Source organism: Mus caroli, unplaced genomic scaffold (genome assembly GCF_978045245.1).
Source record: "Mus caroli unplaced genomic scaffold, Mus_caroli_1 scaffold_4, whole genome shotgun sequence".
NCBI lineage: Eukaryota > Metazoa > Chordata > Mammalia > Rodentia > Muridae > Mus > Mus caroli.
Window position 1 is genome coordinate 153,570,531 of NW_028227259.1, and position 21,168 is coordinate 153,591,698.

General features: G+C 45.7%; 1 protein-coding gene across 3 annotated transcripts in view; it reads left to right on the top strand.

Annotated features, from left to right (window-relative positions):
• Tex26 (testis expressed 26) overlaps positions 1-20,634 on the top strand; it is a 30,435-nt gene extending 9,801 nt beyond the window's left edge. For all 3 annotated transcript variants that reach the window (XM_021162779.2, XM_085836352.1, XM_021162783.2), the window contains 5 exons: positions 3,334-3,499; positions 6,901-7,045; positions 10,868-11,044; positions 13,022-13,183; positions 20,140-20,634. In XM_021162779.2, the coding sequence (XP_021018438.1) occupies positions 3,334-3,499; positions 6,901-7,045; positions 10,868-11,044; positions 13,022-13,183; positions 20,140-20,234 (745 nt within the window). In that variant the 3' untranslated portion in view covers positions 20,235-20,634. The remainder of the gene's footprint in view (positions 1-3,333; positions 3,500-6,900; positions 7,046-10,867; positions 11,045-13,021; positions 13,184-20,139) is intronic.
• Positions 20,635-21,168: the final 534 nt, after the last annotated feature.

Sequence of the window (21,168 nt, forward strand, 5' to 3'; positions counted from 1 at the left end):
CCACTTAGTCAGTCCCCGTGTCACAGAGTGAGAAGTACACAGTCCACCCGATCAGACAGCTGCTGAGTTATGCCAATTGATCTACTTGGATATAACCCTTTAAAGTGCTACCTAACTCAAGACAGACTTGGAAAACAAAACAGGAACTTTGACAAATGTTTTTGGATACATTTTTGAGTGTCTTTTTATTTTATGTGTGTGAATGTTTCTCCTGCATTTATGGCTGTGTCCCACATGCTTGCATGAGGCTTGAGGAGGCCAGAAGAGGGCTTTGCAGGCCCTGGAACTGGAGTCACAGATGGTTGTGAGCCATCATGTGGGTGCTGAGCATAAGTCCTGGGTCCTCTGAGAGAACAGTCAGTGTTCTGACCACTCAATCTCTCCAAACTTGACAGAGCTTTTTTTTTTTTATTTTATATATGTATGCATGAGTACACTGTCATCACTGTCTTCAGACGCACCAAAAGAGGGCATTAGATCCAAATACAGATGGTTGTGAGCCACTATGTGGTTGCTGGGAATCAAACTCATTACCTCCAGAAGCATAGCCAGTGTGCTTAACCACTGAGCCATCTCTCCAGCCCCTAATAGAACCTTTAAAAGAAAGGTTTTTAACTATCACAGATTTAAATACATTTTTTTTCTAATTCTTGGAACTAAAATTCTCATTTGTGTGGTTCGTAAAGGCAGTTTTTTTGTTGCCAAAGATGCAAAGCTATACTTATTTCCTCTCAAGATGAAACCTACCTACATTTATTAGTCCCACAAATGCTGTATTTAAGGAATATTTTAAAAATTGAAAAATAATTTTTTGATGTGACATGTCTTTAATCCCCGAGGCAGGTGGATCGATCTCTCTCTCTCTCTCTCTCTCTCTCTCTCTCTCTCTCTCTCTGTGTCTGTGTGTCTGTGTATGTGTGTATGTGTGTGTGAGTTCAAGGCCAGACTGGTCTGGTCTACTCCTTAAGTTCCAGACTGTACAGGACTGCATAGTGGGACCCTGTCTCAAAACAAATGGGTGGTGCCCCCTAGTTAAATATGCTGTTACACAGAACACTGTGCTAAACTTCTGAGAATAAATAGCAACTACACTTAAAAGTCAGAGCCAGCCAGGCAAAGCACTTTATGCCTGGGATCCCAGCATTTAGGAGGCTGAGAAAGATGGCAGGTTTGAGGTCAGGCTGTGCCACCTAGTAAGACTCTTCAGTCTCTGTCTCTGTCTCTGTCTCTGTCTCTGTCTCTGTCTCTCTCTGTCTCTCTCTCTGTTTGTTTGTTTCTCTCTGTCTCTGTCTCCTTTCATAAACAACTTCATCGATTTATGGCACAAACTACATTGCAGTGAACATTACGAACTGTGATTAGCTTAAACATGAGATTAAGATACCCCTGTTGAACAATGAACGCTAACTCTGAAAAGCTTCGAGTGGCACACGATTCTTATGAACCAGTTTTATCCAGCAATCTTGAAGCGCACGATGGCCCAGAAAAGTCTAGTTCTATTTAAAGCGTCATCGGCAGCAGCTAGTGCGGCTTCCCGCATTCAGACTTGCTTTTCCTCCCCAGCTAATGACATTTCCCAGGGACTTTTTTTGTACGCTGAAAACCAAAAATGCTTATCTTTAAATATGTGAGAAGAGACATTTAAAGTACCCTACATGCTGTCTTAGGAGCCTCTCCCTAAAGACAGATGAACGTTTTATAACTGTTAGGAGACCAGGAGACAGACATCACTGAGCCAGGCTGCCCCAGGCATGGGAATCGCAGCATCCGGCTCAGCCTGTGATACCCAGGCCCAGTGATGCCCTTTACTCCATAGAAACATCTAGCACAGAGGGTGAGCCTAGGGCAAGTATGGAACCCGTGTGACAAGCAGGCATCCCTGGACACTCTCTACTCAGGAGTCTCCCAATGAGTTTATTCTCTTCTCTTTTGTGCATTTCCTATAATTTAATAAACTAAAGATTCCAGTTGATTCATATTTTGTATATGAGCAAAAAAATAATATTTAATGTGTGGTGGGATAAACATGTGGGGTACATAGTATCTGGTGGTAATGTCATGATACTATCACATGGGAGTATTCCCTGGTGGGTGGTGGCTGGGGATGGTGTCATCTGGTGGTGATATCCAATGATAATATTTGGTGTGACTTATTATTTCATGTGCATTGGTATTTGGTCTGAATGTATGTCTCTGTGAGGTGTCGGATCCCCTGGAACTGGAGTTACAGACAGTTTTGAGTTGCCATGTTGGTACTGAGCATGGACTCACAGGTTCTCTGGAAGAGCAGCCAGTGCTCTTAACTGCTTTGAGCTGTGAGTTGGTATTGCCAACCTGCATTTCAGTGGAGACTTGCCTATTGAAGTAGAACATCCAGGGCTAGTGAGATGGCTCAGTGGTTAAGAGCACTCACTGCTGTTCCAGAGGACCTGGGTTCTGTTCCCACCATTCACATGGAGGTTCACAACCATCTGTAAATCCAATTCTCAGAATCTGAGGCCTCATCAGGCATCAGGCATGCATACAGTGCACATACATACATACATGCATGCATGCAGGCCAAACACCCATACACATATATCAGTAAAAATCTTATCTTTAAAATGTTTAAAGGATAACTAATATCCTAATTCACATGTCTTTCCCTTTACCCTATAAGATCATCTCTCTAGAGAACTGCTTTCATTCACCAGCTATTCAGATGCATTGAAATAATCTTTGTAATAAGAATATGCAACTCTTAAAAAAATCACTCAGATACATTTTAGATTGTAGTTGTCCTTTTCATTTTATGTCTTGTTGTTGTCCTAACTTAAAAAATTGATTTTATTAAGGGAATCTGAATATTCAACATCTGGCATCAAATCTTAAACCTGCAAATCTTTTAAAATTGTATAACACAAAAAACAATTTGACATGAGTATCACTGTGCGATTTTGTACTTAGTCTGTTTGAGGTTCTCAACCTGATAATACCTAGACTCGCCTCAACAACAGGTCTGGGGTGTGCTTGTAATACATTGATTGCATTGATGGAGGTGGAAAGACTCATCCACTGTGGGTGGCACCATTCCCCTGGCTGGGCTCCTGAACTGTGTTATGGAGGACGAGAACTAAGCATTCATTACTCTTTGGTTTCTGGATGCTGGTTGCTATGTGGCTGCCTGCTTCAGACTCTGGCCACCTTGACCTTCCAAGAGGAATTGTGCTCTTGAACTGTGGGGCAAAGGAGACCCTTTCTCCCTTGAGGTTTTTGTCAAAGTATCTTGCCACTATATCTGGAAAGGACACCAAGACTGTCCCTTACTCTAATTTCTACCTTTTGTGTTTATAGCCCAAAGAGCACCAGACGACTGGGATTTACTTATTCGATTAGTGATCCTATTCTGAATGAGTCCCAGTACCACGATGAGTATACCTGGAAATTACGTTCTAAAGAAAATATGGTAAAAACCGGGACTTCAAGAGGAGTACGGAACCACAAAGCTCACCCTGGTCAAGTAAGAGACTAGCTACTTGTCTACTGGGTGTAACCCCATCTTGAGCCTATAAGGACCTTGCAGAGTCTGTCCATCTGTCTGTCTGTGGTGCTAAGAAGCACACTTCTCCTCAGACTGCCCCTTCTTTACGGTCTCACATGCCCCTATTTCTAGTCCCTAGAGTTCTTAATATAAACTTAGCTGCTACAATGCGAACAAGTCAGCAGTGTTTGGCAGATGCGTGTTAACTCTACTCCTACCTCTCCATCTTGTATTTTCTTCATCTCAGAAGGAGACCCTGCCCGTTAGAGTGACTCTTCTTTCCTGTTCTCTTACCCTCATACCAACCAGTCTGCTTTTTAAGGAAAGTATGTATTTTATGTGTATGAATGCTTTGACTTTATTATGTGTGCCATGTGCATTCCAGGTTATAGATGGTTTGGAGCTTCCATATAGGCGTTGGGAACTGAACTCAGGTCCTCTGCCAAGAACAGCCAGTGCTCTTAACCACTGAGCCCTCTCTCCAGCCTTTCCCCCCTTAATCTCTATGGATTACCCATTCTAGATATTCTCCATGAGAGATCATGTTGTGTGATTTTTTTTTGTGTCTGGTTTCTTCCAGTTAGTATGACTTTCTGGGTTCCCCATGTTATAGCAGCATCAGGATATTTCACAGTTAGGTAATACTACATGGTATGCCACAGTTTTCCCATCCATTTATCCAGCGATCTACCTTTGGGCTGGTCCTACAGTTTGGTTATTCTACAAGTGCTTGAGGCTATGATCATATTTTGGACATGTAAAACCTCCTCTCTCTTATCATTATTGCTTCTCTTCAGAATTCCCTCTCCTACCCAAAGGGAGCTCAGCCCAAAGAAATATCTCCAATTGTCTTCCCCAGTGGATGGAGGCGACAGATCCTCCTGTTTGTTCTTGGCACTGTCTGTTCTATTGTTAAAGGGTTTCATTTACACAGCTGCCATCTGGGTTGGAGCCACCAGGGGGCGTTCGGCAGATGACGAGGTGGTAGAATGGATGCTGATGACTGAGAGAGAAGGAAAGAAAAAACTCACTTTTCTAACTTGTATGTGTGGTGCTGATGCTGCAGCCTGTGATGCTGATGCTGCAGCCTGGGCGGGAACCTGTGCAGGACTCTGTGTGATGCTGGTGCTGCAGCCTGGGTTGAAACCTGTGCAGGACTCTGTGGTGGGGAAAGGCATAGGAGGAGATGGGAAGGCACAGCAATAGGAAGTCTGTCAGCAGGTAGATGAGTCAGAAGATGTAGATTCAAGAACCAGAAGAACATACACCATGCAACACTTGATTTGTCTTCCATGGCTTCCATTACCTCATCCATTAAGAGCACTTGATGCTCTTGCAGAGGACCTAGGTTCAGTTCCCAGAACCCACAACCATTCAAAATTCCTGTTCTAGAAAACTGTATGCTTTCTTCTGGACTCTGAAGCACCAGATATGTACACACACACACACACACACACACACACACACACACACACATACATACACTCATACACAGGAAATGATAATAAGTTTTAAAAAAATTTAAAGCAGGATTTCTCCGTGTATTCCTGTATGTACTAGAACTTGTTCTATAGACCATGCTGACCTCAAACTCAGGGGTCTGCCTGCCTGGGTCTCCCAAGTGCTGGGATTAAAGATGAGTGCTGCTACACCCTAACATCGATAAATACATCTTTAAAAAATTAAAACCAATGCAAAATAATTTGTAATTATTGTAAATGTATACACATATACAGATATGAAATTTCCCTTTATCTGAAGTAGTACTAAGGACTTTAAATGGCTTTCTTTTTTTAATTTTATGTGTGTAGATATTTTGCCTGTATATCTATGCTACATGGTATATATCTGGTACCCATGGAGATTAATAGAGGGCGTTAGACCTGGAAACTGGAGTTACAGGTGTTTCTGAGCTGCCATGTGGGTGATAGGAATCAAAGCTGGGTCCTCTGCAAGAGTAGCCAGTGCATTTAATGCCGAGCCATCTCTCCAGCTCCTAATTAAGGACTCTCTTAACCCAGCACTCAGGAATGTTCTCAGCCAACAGGAACATGTACGTCAGGTGTGTGGGGGTGGGTGGGTGGGTGTGGGGGTGGGTGTTCCCAGTCAGTGAGAACTGATGTGTCAAACTGTCTTTGTGATCTCAGCCAGTGAGTATTGGTGCCGGACTGTGAACACTATTAATCACCGAGTCTCAACAGCTGCTACCATTGCACAGAGAGATACAATGTATATCATGTGGTTCATTCTGTCTTGCCCAAACATCACTGTTAGTCAACTCTAAAGGCTCTGCCTCCAGACTATGTCCTGGGGGCAGACACGTGCTAACCATCAGGATGAGGGTGCAATCAACAGCATCTGGACAGAGAACCTGTACTTCTTCACACATTCATGATGTCCCTAACTGTGCTCTGCAGCAGATAAATCACGAAGGGGTACTGCAAAGCGCAGGGACACAACCATTATGCAGAGTTTTGAGGTTCTACTGAGAAACACTTTACTAGCCAGAGGACGAGGGGAGATAGAGACAGGGTTTCCTCTGGGGCTTTCTTTATAAGGCAAGAGAAGCAAAGCAGGCTGTTTTTGGTGGGAGGCAACCAACCAGCAGAAAAATGAGAAACTGAAGCTGATAGCCAGAACTGAGGGTTGCCGGAGTATGCTGGCATTGGCCTACAGGGAACACCTTAGGGTTCATCCCCACCACATCAGCTGTGAGTGCAGGTGTGGAGCCTGGGGCCTGGTGTCAGTGGGGACATTTCCAGAGAGGATTACCAGAGAGGGCAAGACCCAACCTGAATGTGGCTAATACCATTCTATGGCCCAGCCAGCCCCCTGCTGCCATAAAGTTCTGCTCAACTGCAGCCAGGTAAACATGGACTGAACGCCCTAAAAGGCTAAGCCAAATAGGCCACCCTTCTTTCCTTGGCTTGTCCCTGCCCGAGCTTCATGACAGTGATACAAAAGTAACTATGTTTGTGCTCACTCAGAAAATGGCATCACCAGCCAGAGTGCTCCATGGCCCACCATGCCAGGCCCCAGACTCCACGCCTGCACTCTCCGTCTGACCTTGCCTCCTTGCGCCACTCCCCCTCCCCAATCCCCATCACAATGGATTATAACTCTCAGATCATTTCCCTCCTTAGGTTGCTTTATCTCTGATTTTCTTCCAGTGAAAAAAGGACCTGAGTCAGTACTCAGGTTATAGCTTATAACTACCGGGCCCTCCTGCCAAGGTCCCTGCTTGGCAGCCACCGCCGCCTAGTGGTCGCTGGCTATAAAGGGTCTGGAGGAATACAGGCATACAAACACTCTTGTGCATTCTTGACTCGACGAAGTGGGCCTGAGTGGGGTTCCCACTAAATCCGTGCTTCTGTCGACAGGAATTCTTTCAGTGGACACACCCTAAAGGAAAACAAACCCACAAGCTCCCTTGGATAGAGCCTCCTTCCGAGGAAAGCTTACGGAACGCAATAGCCAGCCAGTTCGTCTCCTGTACCAAGAGGGACTTCGTGGACCTGACTCAATGTAAGCATTCTTCCCTTTCCCTGAGCGTGGCATGGGCCCGGGTCCCCACCATGGCTGTGGCTACTGGCGCAGAGGTAGTCTTTCTCTTACAGGAACTCCCAAGCTAGTGTGGGGCAAGAAATTTTACCAGCAAAACCAGTCAATTATAGAAGGGTACGTGCTGTGGAGCCAGAGTGGAGCCGGCTGGAACACTGTTCAATGGTAGCGGTTACCTAGAAAGTGTAAGGTCCTGGCATCAAACCCTCAGCATTGCAAAGCAAACAAGCAACTAAATAAATGTATGTTGCTAGGAACATCTATTCCAATGGAAGGTAGAGGCTAAAAAAAGACTTCCATTAGCCAGGATTGGTGGTAAATCTTTGGTCACTAATGCAACAGGACTCAGACATGGACAACCTGACATGTATACAAGACTGTTGAGGTTTGGTCTTTTGCTATGAATTATAATGCTAAATATGAGCCCCTAAGGTCTGGTTGCCCCAGGGGTGAGGAAATCCTTACATACACCAAGTGATGCTATGTAACCTTGCTTCTTCATTTAAAACTACTGGTTGAATAAAGATGCTGACAGCCTAGAGCTGGGCAGAAGACAGGTAGGTGGAGTTTTGGTTCCTGGGGAGGCACGAGGGAGACGGGGAGGGGAGGGGAGAGGGGGAGGGGAGGGGAGAGGAGAGAGGGAGAGAGAGGGGAGAAGCACACCATAGATTGTGAGAACTGGCCTTGAGAGCTGGCTAGTCAGAGTAGGAGTGACCCAAGCAGAGTATGGCAAGTCATATTGCAGGGTTATTGGCAGGGAAATGGACATAATAGCATAGAGGGTAGATATCTGTCCAGATCTGGATTATTATAAATATAAAAGTTTCGTGTTGTTTATCTGGGAACTGAATGATTAAGGCAGGGAAGAAACCCCCGGTTGAGATTAATTACTGCTGTAGCTGACTGTCTCAAAAAAAAACGCTAAGCAAGGAGAAAGCAAAGAGAAGAGCAACTTGGGGCCAGGGTTGGGGGGAGGGGTAAGAGGGAAGAGAAAGGCAGTGGGGAACAGGAGGAGGGTAAGGAGGGGGGAGGGAAAAGAAAACCAGACCTCCCTCTCCAGTCCCAGTGGGTGATGGGGAATTAGCCAGGCAGAACCAAGTCCAGAGAAAGGCCTTTTTAGCTGGCAGCTGACTTAAATGAGTGATCAGGGATCATGCTTAGGAGAGAGTACTTGTAGAATCAGAGAGCTAAGCACAAGACCACTGGGATTCCAAGAGTGGCGATGGTGAGAAGGGTCGAGATCTTCTTGGCTGGTGGTCTCTTGGAGATCTTCTTGGCTGGTGGTCTCTCTCTTTTCCCAATTCAGCGTCTCACCCTTACCTTCTTGAGTCCTTTGATTCAGCTTTGCAGAGAATACCATGAGTGAAGAAAAGTCGGACTGTGCAGAACATTTGAGTAGCTACATCAATGAGAGATGTTTTTTTGTCTGAGTTCATTACAATGAAGCGATTTATATATCAGTTCTTTCTCTTTTTTAAAAAAAGGGAAGGCCTGTGTTTTCTACTGCAGCAGAATACTGCTATGTGGGCATTGTTGGATGTGAATATCAGTACAGCTCCTATGTTGAAGGCTTGGTCCCCAGTGGGTGGCGTTATTTTGAGAAGTAATTGAAGCTTAGGAGGTAGAGGCCTGGCTGGAGGAGGTAGGATCAATCCGCGTGGGTCTTTGAAAGGCAGATCTTATCCGGACCCATGCCCTCTCTGTTTCCTGCCTTCTGGGGGATGGGCGAGAATCTTGGCTCCACCCTGCCCTCTCTGTCATTATTCTCTGCCCTCCCAAGGCCCAGCAACAACAGATCCGGCTGACTATAAGTCAAAACCTCTGAAAAATGACAGCACAAAATAAGTCCCTTCTCCTGCAAATTGTTGTCAGGAATTGGCTCACCCGTTATTACGGCTGACTAGCACAGTGAGTAATTTATAAACAATGGGTTTGCTCACGGTGCTGGAGGCCCGTGGGTCCCGGATACAGGGATATCTGCTGAGGGTCTTGGAGCCCTCAGAGGGTAGAGGCTAGAGATGTTGGGTGTCCCCGAAGCTGGCATTACAGGCGGTTATGAGTCACCTGGCCTGGGTGTTAGGAGCCAACTTGGGTCCTCTGCAAGAGCAGTGAGAACTCTTAACAGCTGAGCATCTTCCCAGACCCTCTTATCACCAGCTCTTATCTTTTGCTGTTTTTTTTTGTTTTGATCTTTCATATTTAGGGTAAGGTCCCTTCTTCACAGGCCATGTTCACTCATGGCCAGCAGAAGGCTTGGTAGCCAGGTGGAGTTTGGGATATACTTGCTGAATGATGGAGAGTATGGAAAACACTATTTTTCAGGGTTTAGATGGTGGTGAGATCAAAGGACAGTGCTGTCTGCACAGAGATACCGGGGCCACAGGAAAGCACCTTAGTGTTCTTTATAGTTTTTAAAGGCTTGAGTTGCTACTCTGCTCCATGTAAGCCAATCATCACCGCCCCATGTACAGGCAAAGACTTCTTTTGAGTGCTTGCTGGTAAGCTAAAGCAAATGAAAAGAAGCACGAAAAACTGGCTGTTTGCACACTCAGGCTTGGAGAACTTGGCTTTGATGAATTGCAACAGCGAATGAAGAGCGCAAAACCAGTTCCCTCTTGTTATAGTCTGGGTCTTGGCAGTGCTGATGACTTTGAATGGTCATCTATATTTGCTTTTAGATCGCGCCTTTCTTCAGAGCCTTGGTTTGTTTTGTTTTTGAGACCCCTGGTTAGCTACCCTATAGCTCACTGTGTAAACCAGGCTGCCCTCACACATGGCCCAGAATCTTTTTTTTTTCATCACGGTTCCACTGGGGCTCTAACCTAGGACCTCAGCATGTAAAACGGGTGTGATCGCTGTTCTACCATGGAACGCAAAATATGGAAGACTCCAGGAATTTGTGTTCACCTTAATGGAAGCCAGCATCTTACTGGGGTTGGGGGTTGGCATGATTGACTGGTAATAGTGTCAGGGTTAACAAGGGGAAATACATCTGAGAATTACCACAATGCTTTAAGGAAGACGGGAGTTTCTGGCTAGGTCAGAGTTACTTTTCATTCACAACCTCCTGCCTTAGAAACGCCCGAAGGAGCCAAATAGTGCAAACCCAGATGATATATACATACGTATGGCTGAGGAAAACTGAGCCCACATCATGGAGGATTCCAGTGGAAATACTTTAAAGAAATAATAATGCTATTGTCCAGTAATGACAGCGATGCCCCTCGGCCCTCTGTCAGTAAGGGGCACACTTTGACCAGCTCATTCCTAGGAGTGAGATGCCACTCCATGTAGGGCCGTGAAGCTCAGCAGACTGCCCAGTTAAAATGGACTGTGATCTGTATCAGATAATGAGCATCTATGCATAGTCACACTAAAAAAAGAAAAGAAAAAGTCATCACTGTTAACGTGGCATTCTGACTTAACTGGGAATCTTTCGTATGCCATGTTGGCCATACCCAAAATCTCTCCCTTTGGTTTGCCTCGATAAGGCCAAGTACAGCCCGAGCAAGGTCACCAGTGGTTTCTGTCCCCAGCACTGTGCTCCCAAGGACTCACCTCAAACGCCCAAGTATCTAGCCATTCTAAAACTACTTATGGTGAGTTGAGCATCTAATCCCAGGTCTGAGAGTGGGAAGTAGTTTCTTGGTTGGAACACTCATAGAGTACACCGACTATACCTCCAAACAATGGTGCGCACTGTAGCTACTGGCCAAAGCACAATTCAGGGAGAAGCCACTCAACATGGCTTACCATGGTAACCGTTGCCTTCCCTTCTCACCCCAGCTAAGAAGACCATGAAAAGATTTCCAAGGTCCCAGGACGGGAAATCGCTCCTTCCCCGGCCTCTGGACACTGAATTTCGATATAATTACCAAATTCCAGCTCAGATTCCCGAATTGAAGGATTTTAGTTTCAAATATGGGTGCTACGCAAGCCTGCCTGTTGCCTCCCAGGGTCTAGGTAAGTGAGCCTTCGGATATTACAGCTGCATAGGAACCCACAGGGCTCTCGGCCTGAAGCCAGAAACTAATGCCGTGGCGCCGACTTCTGAAAAGAAGGAGTTTTAATGTTAACTGACAAGGAGGGGACTTGGGTCTGTCTCTAACATCCATTAAACAAAGAGACTAAAGTGCAGGGGTGAGGGATGAGTGAGATAGAAGCTGGGGCTTTTGGGAGTTATTTATTTATTTATTTTTAATGTGTAAGGGTGTTTTATCTGCATGTGTATCTGTGCATCACATGTGTGCTTGAGAACAGAAGAGGGCCTTGCATCCCCTGGGACTGAAATTACAGGTGGTTATGAGGTACCACGTTGGTGCTGAAAATTGAACATGTCCTCTGCAAGAGCAACCAGTGCTCTTAATCGCTGAGCCATCTCCAGCCCCTGGCACCTAGGACCTCCGGTCTACGCTGATGTCCAGCATGCAGATTCACTGTTTGTACAGCAGTTGTTTTTTTTTTTTATTTGTTTTGGTTTTGGTTTTTGGTTTGGTTTGTTTTTTTAGAAACAGCGGTTGCTACTATGGTTTGGCATCTCCGGCTCCTTGCTCCAGGACTCATTGACATAGAAGTCCCTGGCAGACAGTTTTGATAACAGAATGTCCATGCTACTATAGCTCCCAACCTCGGGGTGAAGGAACAGTAAATTCCAGAAGGCTGCCAGCTTATGCCTTAAAGAGATGGCACTGTGGGTACCCGGGTAGAGCAATGATGGAGTCAGGAGATGTCCTGAAATGACAGAGATTAGATGTGAATCACATTGGGCTTATCACCACACAGCCTCAGGTTTAGCTGTCTGAGCGAGTGTTCTTTCATGATCCTGATTCCCATCCCTTTTGATAGGGATGTTTTAAAAAACTTCTGTTACCAGGCAACCTCTAAGCCACTTGTTAAGAAAATAACTAGATGGGCTTAGCAGATAAAGGTGCTTGCAGCCAAGCCTGATGACCTAAGTTCAATACCCCAGGCCTGCATGGTGAAAGGAGAACACAGACTTCCCGTCTAGAGCCTTGGGTCATGTGTGAATTCAAGTGGTTACAAAGAGGGGTGGCCCATCTTTGCATATCACGTAGGGCAATGCTCCACACTCCAAGGTGGTGACGTCATTGTCCGATAATCCAACTGCTTGAAACCTCTTACAGCTGGGAGATTTCGTCCTAAGTGTATAACCACTGATCCTGTTTCTTGAAGGAGATTAATGAGTAGAAATCTTCTGTCCCATGGAAACCACTGGTCACGCCTCCTAAGTTTTCTTTCTCAGTTAAAGCAGTTTCCAGACTCTGATGTTCTCCACAAGGGAGAGAGAACACAGAGGTCTCTTCTCCAGCCTGTTCCTTACACTTGAGTCCTTAAAGGGGGCACCTGGAGCTGGGGACAGTAGTTGAGGTGTTGGTGTTTTACAAAAGTTGGACCGCTTACTTTAAAAAAAAAAATCATCCTTTTAAAGCGTCATGTCTTCCTTTTTTTAAAATTATAGCCCCACAGATCCCGGCATCCACATTAACTGAGTCGTAACTCAAATATGAGTGGTTGGGGTTGCCTGTGTCTGTGACTGCTTCTAGTCTGAACAGCAAATGCTTGCTAAAGTGCTCATCCTAAGGCTTCCTAGGTCACTCACCGGAAAGGGGTCTCTTCCCGTGCCCCTCCGAGGATGCACAGGGTTGTCCTGAATGAAAACGAAACCTTTACAAAGTCCATTTATTCTTAAGCAAGGTAAACCTTATATACACTGTATAAGTGCATAAGACATGAAGGAAGACCTGGTCTCCTGAAAATGGCGACCACACGAGCCTTTGGGTCATGTCTCCTAGCTCCCAGTAAGGATGCTGAGTAGACTTCCGGCTGGGCAGGGGGTTGGGGGGTGAGGGGTGTGCTTGAACAACGACAGCCGTTCTCTGCTTGCTGACAGCCTGTGCTGCCCACCCTGTACCACTACAGTGCCCTCTGTGCTGTCTAGCTATATTCGGAACGAGGAACGCACAAAGAAGCAGACCACGTACGAGTGCGACTACGGGAAAGCCTGCCTGGACTTCTTGACAATCTTAGACTCATTCACGCCCTCCCAAGTCCAGGACTACCTGCAAAGTGTTTCCTACAAAGGTAAGAGGTCACCACTTCATACGTTCATCAGGATAGCGAATGCCTTTCTGAATATGCTGTTCCTATTGCTAATAAGCTGTTCGAGGCAGCTGGAGTCAAATAGAAAAACAAGAAAACAAACAAAACCCCAAAAGACAAAGACTACTTTGAAAAAAAAATCCCATAGTGCCATGCAAATCTCAACGTGTTGAAAACTTACTTTCCTAAAAGGCGCGCCAGAGACTCCATTTCTGCTTGTTCACATAGCTCTAAGTGTTAGGTGTCTCCTCTCGATTGGCCGGTGGTTGAGCTATGTGTGCTAGGATGGCTTCCCGTTTCTCTAACAAAAGTTGGCTTTTGTGCTGTTGAGGAGTTTTGTTTACTCTCTATTTCCTGTCTGGCTGTACGTTTTTTAGTGTCAGGCTGTTCACACACAAGGATCCCTGTAGTTCACACCCACTCACACACGGGGTGGAGTGTAACGGGCTGATCGGGAGCACCTTTGGGATGTACGGTCATCTGAGAAAGTCAACAAGAGAACAAACAAGCCTGAGGAGGGAAAAGCAGCCTTTCCCAGAGCTGCCTGTCAGCCTGTGTGTGTGTGTGTGTGTGTGTGTGTGTGTGTGTGTGTGTGTGTGTTCACAACCCAGCGTAAGTGCCAGCATCCACATAAAGTGAATTTCTGTGCACAGATGTGCTGTGACCACTGCAGAACACTCTAGCTTCAAGAAGGAAGTAAGAGAAACATAGGAAGAAGGTCGAATATTTTTGTGCTCCCTAAGATGGCTCCTGGACACTGCACAAGGTGGTGTGTGAGCCCCAGCTATGTCCTTTTCTGTGCCCAGGCTTGTGCTTCCAGTTGCTCAGCGGCTCCTCAGCTGTTCTCTTCCTTCCACCTTACCCTTCTCTGTGTCCCATCACCCCAGTCACCACCGCTCCTCATCCGTCCCCATCTCCTCTGCCACAGAGCTTACTCTAAAACGAATTCCACCCCTACCCTGCCCCTGAGGTCTCCTGCTCCAAACAAGACTGAAGCCCCTACTGTGTGCTTGCACATGGAAGCCGGAGGAGGCCATCATCACTGGGTGTCTAAATTTTCACTTTCCTTCTTGCTCTTCTTCAATCTTGAATCAGAAGCTCAGCGTTTCGCTGGGTTGGCTGACTGGCAAGCTCCTTGGGGTCCATTTATCTCTGCTTCCCAGTGCTGGGATTGTAGGCACTTGAAACCATCCCTGGCTTTTTTATATGGGCAATGGGAATTCAAACTCACGCTCCTATGTTTGCAGAAAAAAGTATGTGGTTTTACCCACTGAGCCACTGCTTTAGCCCTTTATACTTCTTTAAGACTGGAAAACACCCTACACACACACACACACACACACACACACGCTCACTCACAAACCCGCATGCACACATGTATGCACACACATGCACATATGAACACACACTCAAGCTCACAAACACACAGGCACACATGCACACACAAGCATGAACGCGTACACACACTTAAGAACACACACATCCCAAGAAGGAGAAACAAGTGCCTGGATGTTGGGTGTTGGGGCCAAGCAGCTGCTTTGCCTCCTAAGAAAGCAGAAGTCTGTTTCCTCCTGGGACCCTCATTCCTTTCAACAGATGCCTCGGGGCCAGGCTGTCTCTTCAGGAAGAACCAAGAGGCTGCCGGAAGCCTGCTGCTTGAAAGTTCCTGAAGATGCAGCAGAAGCCAGAGGCCCACCAGCAGAGCCAGGCTGCCTGCCTGTTCTCTTCACCAGTTTTGGTACAAAATGTGTAAAATCACCCTCTGCGTTTGCAAGGGCTCATTGGACCTTTAGGAGCCGAGTCCCTTGGCCCCACAGAAGGAGTCATTTTGCTTCCTGCAGAAGCAGCTGACATCTTCCCAGGGACCAAAGACTGGTCATATCAGATGCAGCCATCACACTAGACACAGTCTGGTTTCCTACGCTCTGTACGTGAGCAATCTTGGCCTTGATCCCCAAGTCTAAAAGCCAGAGACTCCTCTGCTAACTGCTGTTAACTTGGCATCTGTTCTCGCCAGGGAAGATGAACTCTCTAGTCAGTGAGATTTATCTAGCCAGTCAGGATCACCTCTTCCAGATGCCCCAGCAAACCAACAGTTTCTTCTTGGTGCCCCAGGGATGCACTGGAGGGCAGGTACCAGAAGGCACATGACCCAGAGCTTTGCTGGACTACGGAAGAAGCCACTCTGTCCTTTCTGCTTTGATGCCCTCATCCATGAGTTCAGCTATGGGGGAGGGGGCAACTGGCAAGCAGGAGGTTCCCTTAAAGCTTTTATGCAGCCAACCTCTTGTCATCTCCTAGTGTCAGGGATGATAGGAGTGCCTGTCAGCTGTGGATGATGTCAGAAGCATTTCCACAGCGGGGGTTCAGCTGGCTTTCAGACCAGAGAGACCCGAGATGTCTCAGACTCAGTTGTTACTGGCTTCACATTGGATTATCTTGCATAAGTAGCTTTTGAGGAATAAACCAGAGCTGTGATATTTTGATGGAAAGAGAAAGACAGAGAGGGAGGGAGGGAGGGAGGGAGGAGAGGTATAAGAAAAGAGAGACAAGGAGGGGAGGGGAGGAGAGGGGAGGGGAGAGACATTAGTCTTCCCACCTAAGTAACACCCCAGTCAGGGTGAAGAGCAGGCAGGCTGAGGAAGGGAGAGGGGGAAGGGGGGGGGCTGTGAACTGAAGCCTAGAAAGGCGCTGAGAGCCGGCCTCAGTGTCCATGAAATCTCTGTTGGCACCGTTTGGTACAAACATCTCTACAGTGAAATCTGAAACCCTTCGAGCACCCAGGGGACCACAAGTGAAAGATTCCACACCTTACTTCACACCAAGAGTCACAGTCAAAGCACAGGCATGAAGAAAATGTTGAGCGCAATTATCCCTGGCTGGTGGATACCCGGTGGATTCAAAAGGGAAGCGAGTTCTGTGTTTGGACTTGGATCCAATCTCCTAGAGACCTCACCATGTATGTGCCCGTATTCCCAAACCCAAGAGACTTTATCTGAAACATGTTGAGTTCTGAGCCTTTTGGGATAAGGATGCTTAAGGATGCCACATTGAGTTTGTTTCTATCTCAAGATGCTTGAGACTGAGTCCTTAGTGGACAGTCTATGTTCAGAATTCTTTTTGTCCCTGGGTTTTTTTTATTCAGGAGCTGAGGGCTCATGCATATGCTATCTGCTGGTACACTCTCATCTACCCGCTCTCCTCCCACTTGAGCAATAGAATTATCTTGAACCTGGTTTTCTGCATGTCTTTTCAAGCTATGACCCCTTATTTTTCCAACATAAAATGCACAATGTATTTCTCCCAAGGCTGTATTTCAGAATGCATAGATTGGGGCTGGAAGGATACCCAGTGGTTGAGAGCCCTGGCTGCTCTTCAGAGGATCCGGGTTAAATTCCCAGCATCCATCTGGCAGCTCCAAAGCATCTATAACTCCAGTTCCAGGGGATCTGACATCCTATTCTGACCTCTATGGGTACTGCATGCACGTGGTGCGCAGACACACATGCAGGCAGAACACCCATAAACATAAATTTATTTTTAAAAGAATGCATGTCTTTACCCACTCGGCAAACTTCATTGATTGTATGTCTAGCATGCTAACTTAATACAAATAGAAATCAAAACAAACCCATCCTATCAAGTGTCCAGTGTTGAAGACAGTGATGTAAGCATAAGGACACACGGCATCATTGAAGAACTCTTTGATTCTAGGGAGCGCCTGTGTGAGGTGCTGTTAGCCCTAGATCCAAAGCAGGTGAGAGATGGGTTCTCTGGCCAATGTGGTCCTCATATCAAGAAGTGACAGGGCTGTTCCAGCAGAGGGAATGGCATAAAGTCCAAAGGACACAAATCGGAACAACAGAAACAGAATATTAGTACAAAGGGGGATTAATTAGATTGCTACTATAGTAGGGGCTGCATGGTCCAATGATGGCTATCTGGAGCAAGATAGAGAGCAAGATGGCTGCCCAAGCTAGGAAGTTCATCACTCCCAATCAGGAACCACATTAAGCCCAGACATTCTTTGGAGAATCTTGGACTCCATGGAGGCCAAGTAGGTCAGCACAGCATGGCTGCAGCAGACACACACACACACACACACACACCGTATCGGCTCAGGCTGAGGCATTTACCTGCAAACTGCTTTTTCTTTGGATTTCTTTTATCCAAGTCATCCTTTGAAAGTGCCGCCCACATTGAGGTGCCACCCTTACTCGCCTTTCCATGAGCTGATTGACCATCTCTGGAAGCACCCCAACAAACTTACAGCCGTGTTCCAGTAGTCCTAGGCATAGCTGAATCCAGTCAAGTTGTCAGGATCATAGCCAAGAGCAGCTGGAGAACAGCTGGTGGCCTTTTGAGCAGCTTGTCTGCTGTTTGATGGACACTGGGCCATCTCTTTTGGCTAATAGGTACTCAGCTTGGCTTACCATCTGCATGTGTGCGTTACGAGAAGGACACTTACTGCTTCTTATTCAGTATAAACTTCAGAACTACTACAAGCCGAATGAGGAGCAGGTGGGTGACCACAGTTGGTGATGACACCGAGCGTTCAGAATTCCTACATTGCAAGGGAATATCAAGTAGTGGAATCACTTTGGGAAAAGCTCCGGAGGCCCCTTACCAAGTTAAATATATGCTATGTCACAACTTAGAAATTTCATTTCTGGATATAGGCCCTCGGGAAAAGAAGGTGTACAGCCATGAAAGAACTTGTATAAAAATATTTAAGCAAGTTCATTCTTAATATCCCAGAACTGGAAATGGTCCCTGTACTGGCTGGTTTTGTGTCAACTTGACACAGCTGAGTTATCACAGAGAAAGGAGCCTCTCTTGAGGAAATGCCTCCATGAGATCCAACTGTAAGGCAGTTTCTCAATTAGTGATGAAGAGGGGAGGGCCCATTGTGGATGGTGCCATCACTGAGCTGGTGATCTTGGGTTCTATAAGAGAGCAGGCTGAGCAAGCCAGGGGAAGCAAGCCAGTAAGGAACATCCCTCCATGGCCTCTGCATCAGCTCCTGCTTCCTGACCTGCTTGAATTCCAGTCCTGACTTCCTTTAGTGATGAACAGCAATATGGAAGTGTAAGCCGAATAAACCCTTTCCTCTCCAACTTGCTTCTTGGTCATGACATTTTGTGCAGGAATAGAAACTGCGACTAAGACAGTCCCCATTCCTATCATTGGGAAAATGGATGAAGTGTGATGTTTTAACATCTGGCAGTAAAAGGGAACTCACTCCTGATGTACAAAACCAGGTGCCCAAACTCAAAAGATGCCAAACAAAAAAATCCAAACTTTAAAGATGAACCTCTGTGTGGTTAAATTCATTTGAAGGTTCATAGCAGGCAAATTTCATCCCTGGTGAAAGAAACCAGACCAGAGGCTGCCTTGGGCCAACAGCATTGGCTGAGAAGCATTGAGAAGGACCTTCTAGGTGCTGGGATTAAACTTGTCTCCCAATGGGTGTGACTCGCCTGTGTACGAAAGTCAACTGTCACACATTGCACCTAAGGTCGGGCGCATTTGATTCTGTGGGAGGCACAGCTGAGTTTTAAAGGGAAAGGCTGGGATCAAGGGAGGTACAAGGCAGAGAAGGAATCACTCAAATAAATGCGATAATAGAAGACACAGAATACCCACTTACACACTGTTGAAAAAGACTTACTAGGGTATCACACAAAGAACCAAGCACAAAGCAAAAGTAGCCTGGCAAGGCGATTGGTTTTATAAAAAGTGGAGGCCATGACCCAAACTAGTAAGGCCAAGCTGGCCTCTGTCTCTCATCCCTACTACAAGGGGAATCTGGCAGTTCCTCCATGGCTGTGGTTCAAGCTCACACCCCACTCCTGACTGGAAAAGGGGCAAGAAGGAAAGGAAGGGAGGAGTAAGCTGCTCCTGGCCATCAAATTCTGGGAAATCAGCAGGAGGGCTTCCCCATAAACTGTTTTACCAGGTAGGGCAATTAAAAATTTAGAATTCTGGGCTGGAGAGATGATAGCTCAGCCAATAAGAGCATTGGTGGTTCTTTCAGAGGTCCTGAGTTCAATTCCCAGCAACGACATGGTGGCTTAAAACCATCTGTAATGGGGTCTGATGCTCTTCTCTGGCATGTAGGTTACATATACATATGAGAGCACTCATATACTTTAAATAAATTAATCAAAAATATTGAATTCTTTTGCATAAAAGTTAAGGTGGAAGAAATTTATGGTATGTTGGTCCTTGGTGGACTAGTTATGTTTGATAGAAATAATTTTTCTTAACACACACACACACACACGGCCTTGATCTACCAGCTTCTGCTGGCATTTGTGACATTGAGCAAGAGGACGAATGCCCAATGACAGTTCTGGGAATTCAGAGTTTGACAGTCCCACTCTATATGAATGTTATCAAGATTGGACAGCTACGGCTCTTCAGAATCACACAGGACTCTGCTTCATAGATGAGGAGCTAGAGGCCAGACTGAAGAGCTTCCCAAAGGTGCACAGTTACAGCTCAAGATAGCAAAGCCTACCGATGCTGGCTGGGAAGAAAACAGCCCTGATGTCTGTCTACAAAGTTCAGGGCAGGTCCCAGTTTTCCTCATCACTGTAGAATACTGTGCACTCGATAAAGGTGGTTGCTATTTAATTAACGTCACACATTAATATGTGACATCACACACACGGTATGCTTAGTCTTTTGCATGAAGCAAGGTAAGTACTTGGATCTGCATCCAGAAACGAGAGACAAAGACACGAGGGGCATTGAGGGAGGTAGCAGTGCACACCTTTAATCCCTGCACTTGGAAGGCAGAGGCGGGCAGATCTCTATGAGTTCAAGGCCAGCCTGGTCTACAGAGGGAGTGTGGATAGCCAGATATTTGCTTCCTCCCAGGATATGGCTGATTCATAATGAAATATGAAACCTCTACTCTTTTTCACTTGCAGACCGACAAATTCTTGAGCGCTTTATTCATTCTCACTGTGACAGTGAAGCAAAGTCTAATAAGAGAGAAAAACAAAGTCACAGAAAGAGACCCTGAGACCGGTGGACAGATGGAGCTCTGGTTGTTTTCTGATAATCAAGAAAAAATAGGTGAAATTTCTCCAAGTATATTGTGCTAGTATGGACATGTATGTTCTGTGTTGCTAAAATGGAAGGATTTAAAGTTCCAATTTCTCCCATGACATACCTTTAGCTGTGTCCCCAAGGTTTGGATGTCACGTCTTTTTTTTTTTTTCTTCTTTTATTTTTATAACTTTTGGTTTCAATCTTGAGTTCCTCTTCAGAGAAATTTCAACTTCCCAATAAATGAAAAGATTTTTAAAGACATTTCCATTGTTGATTTTTGTTTTGAATGCTAGGGAAAAAACAATCTTTACTTTTGGGGATTCATCACAGCTTCCCTGTATGTGGCTAATCCAGTGTATGATTAATTTCTACTTTACAAGAATATATGAAAAAAAAATCATTTATGTGCTTCCAAAGTCCTTCTTATTGTTACCTTAACTGTATTCTTGAACTATCAAGTTTTGAAAAAAAAAATTAAAACATCAAACAATAAACAGTCTTGTGATCTCCTCCTTGCATGTTTGCAAATTATTTTCATTTTTAAAAAATTACTTTTTATTATACATGTATAGTTGTTTTGCCTCTGAGTATAGAGTGCTCACATACAACCAGTGCCCTGGAAGCCAGAAGAGGGCTCTGATCCCCTGGAACTAGAATTACAGGTGCTTGTTAGCTACCACGTGGGTGCTGGGAACGGAACCAGGGTCCTCTTGAAAGAGCAGCCAGTGCTTCTAACTGCAGAGCCATCTCTCCAGCCCACGCTGCTTTATTTCTGACCACTGGATTATGTAAAGACTCTCTGCTGACTAACTTTCTCATTACACTGTCCTTTTTTAAAACTTGGTAATTGCTTTTGGTAACTTAAATTGCATTTGAATCACAATTAACATCGCACTGATCTGTTT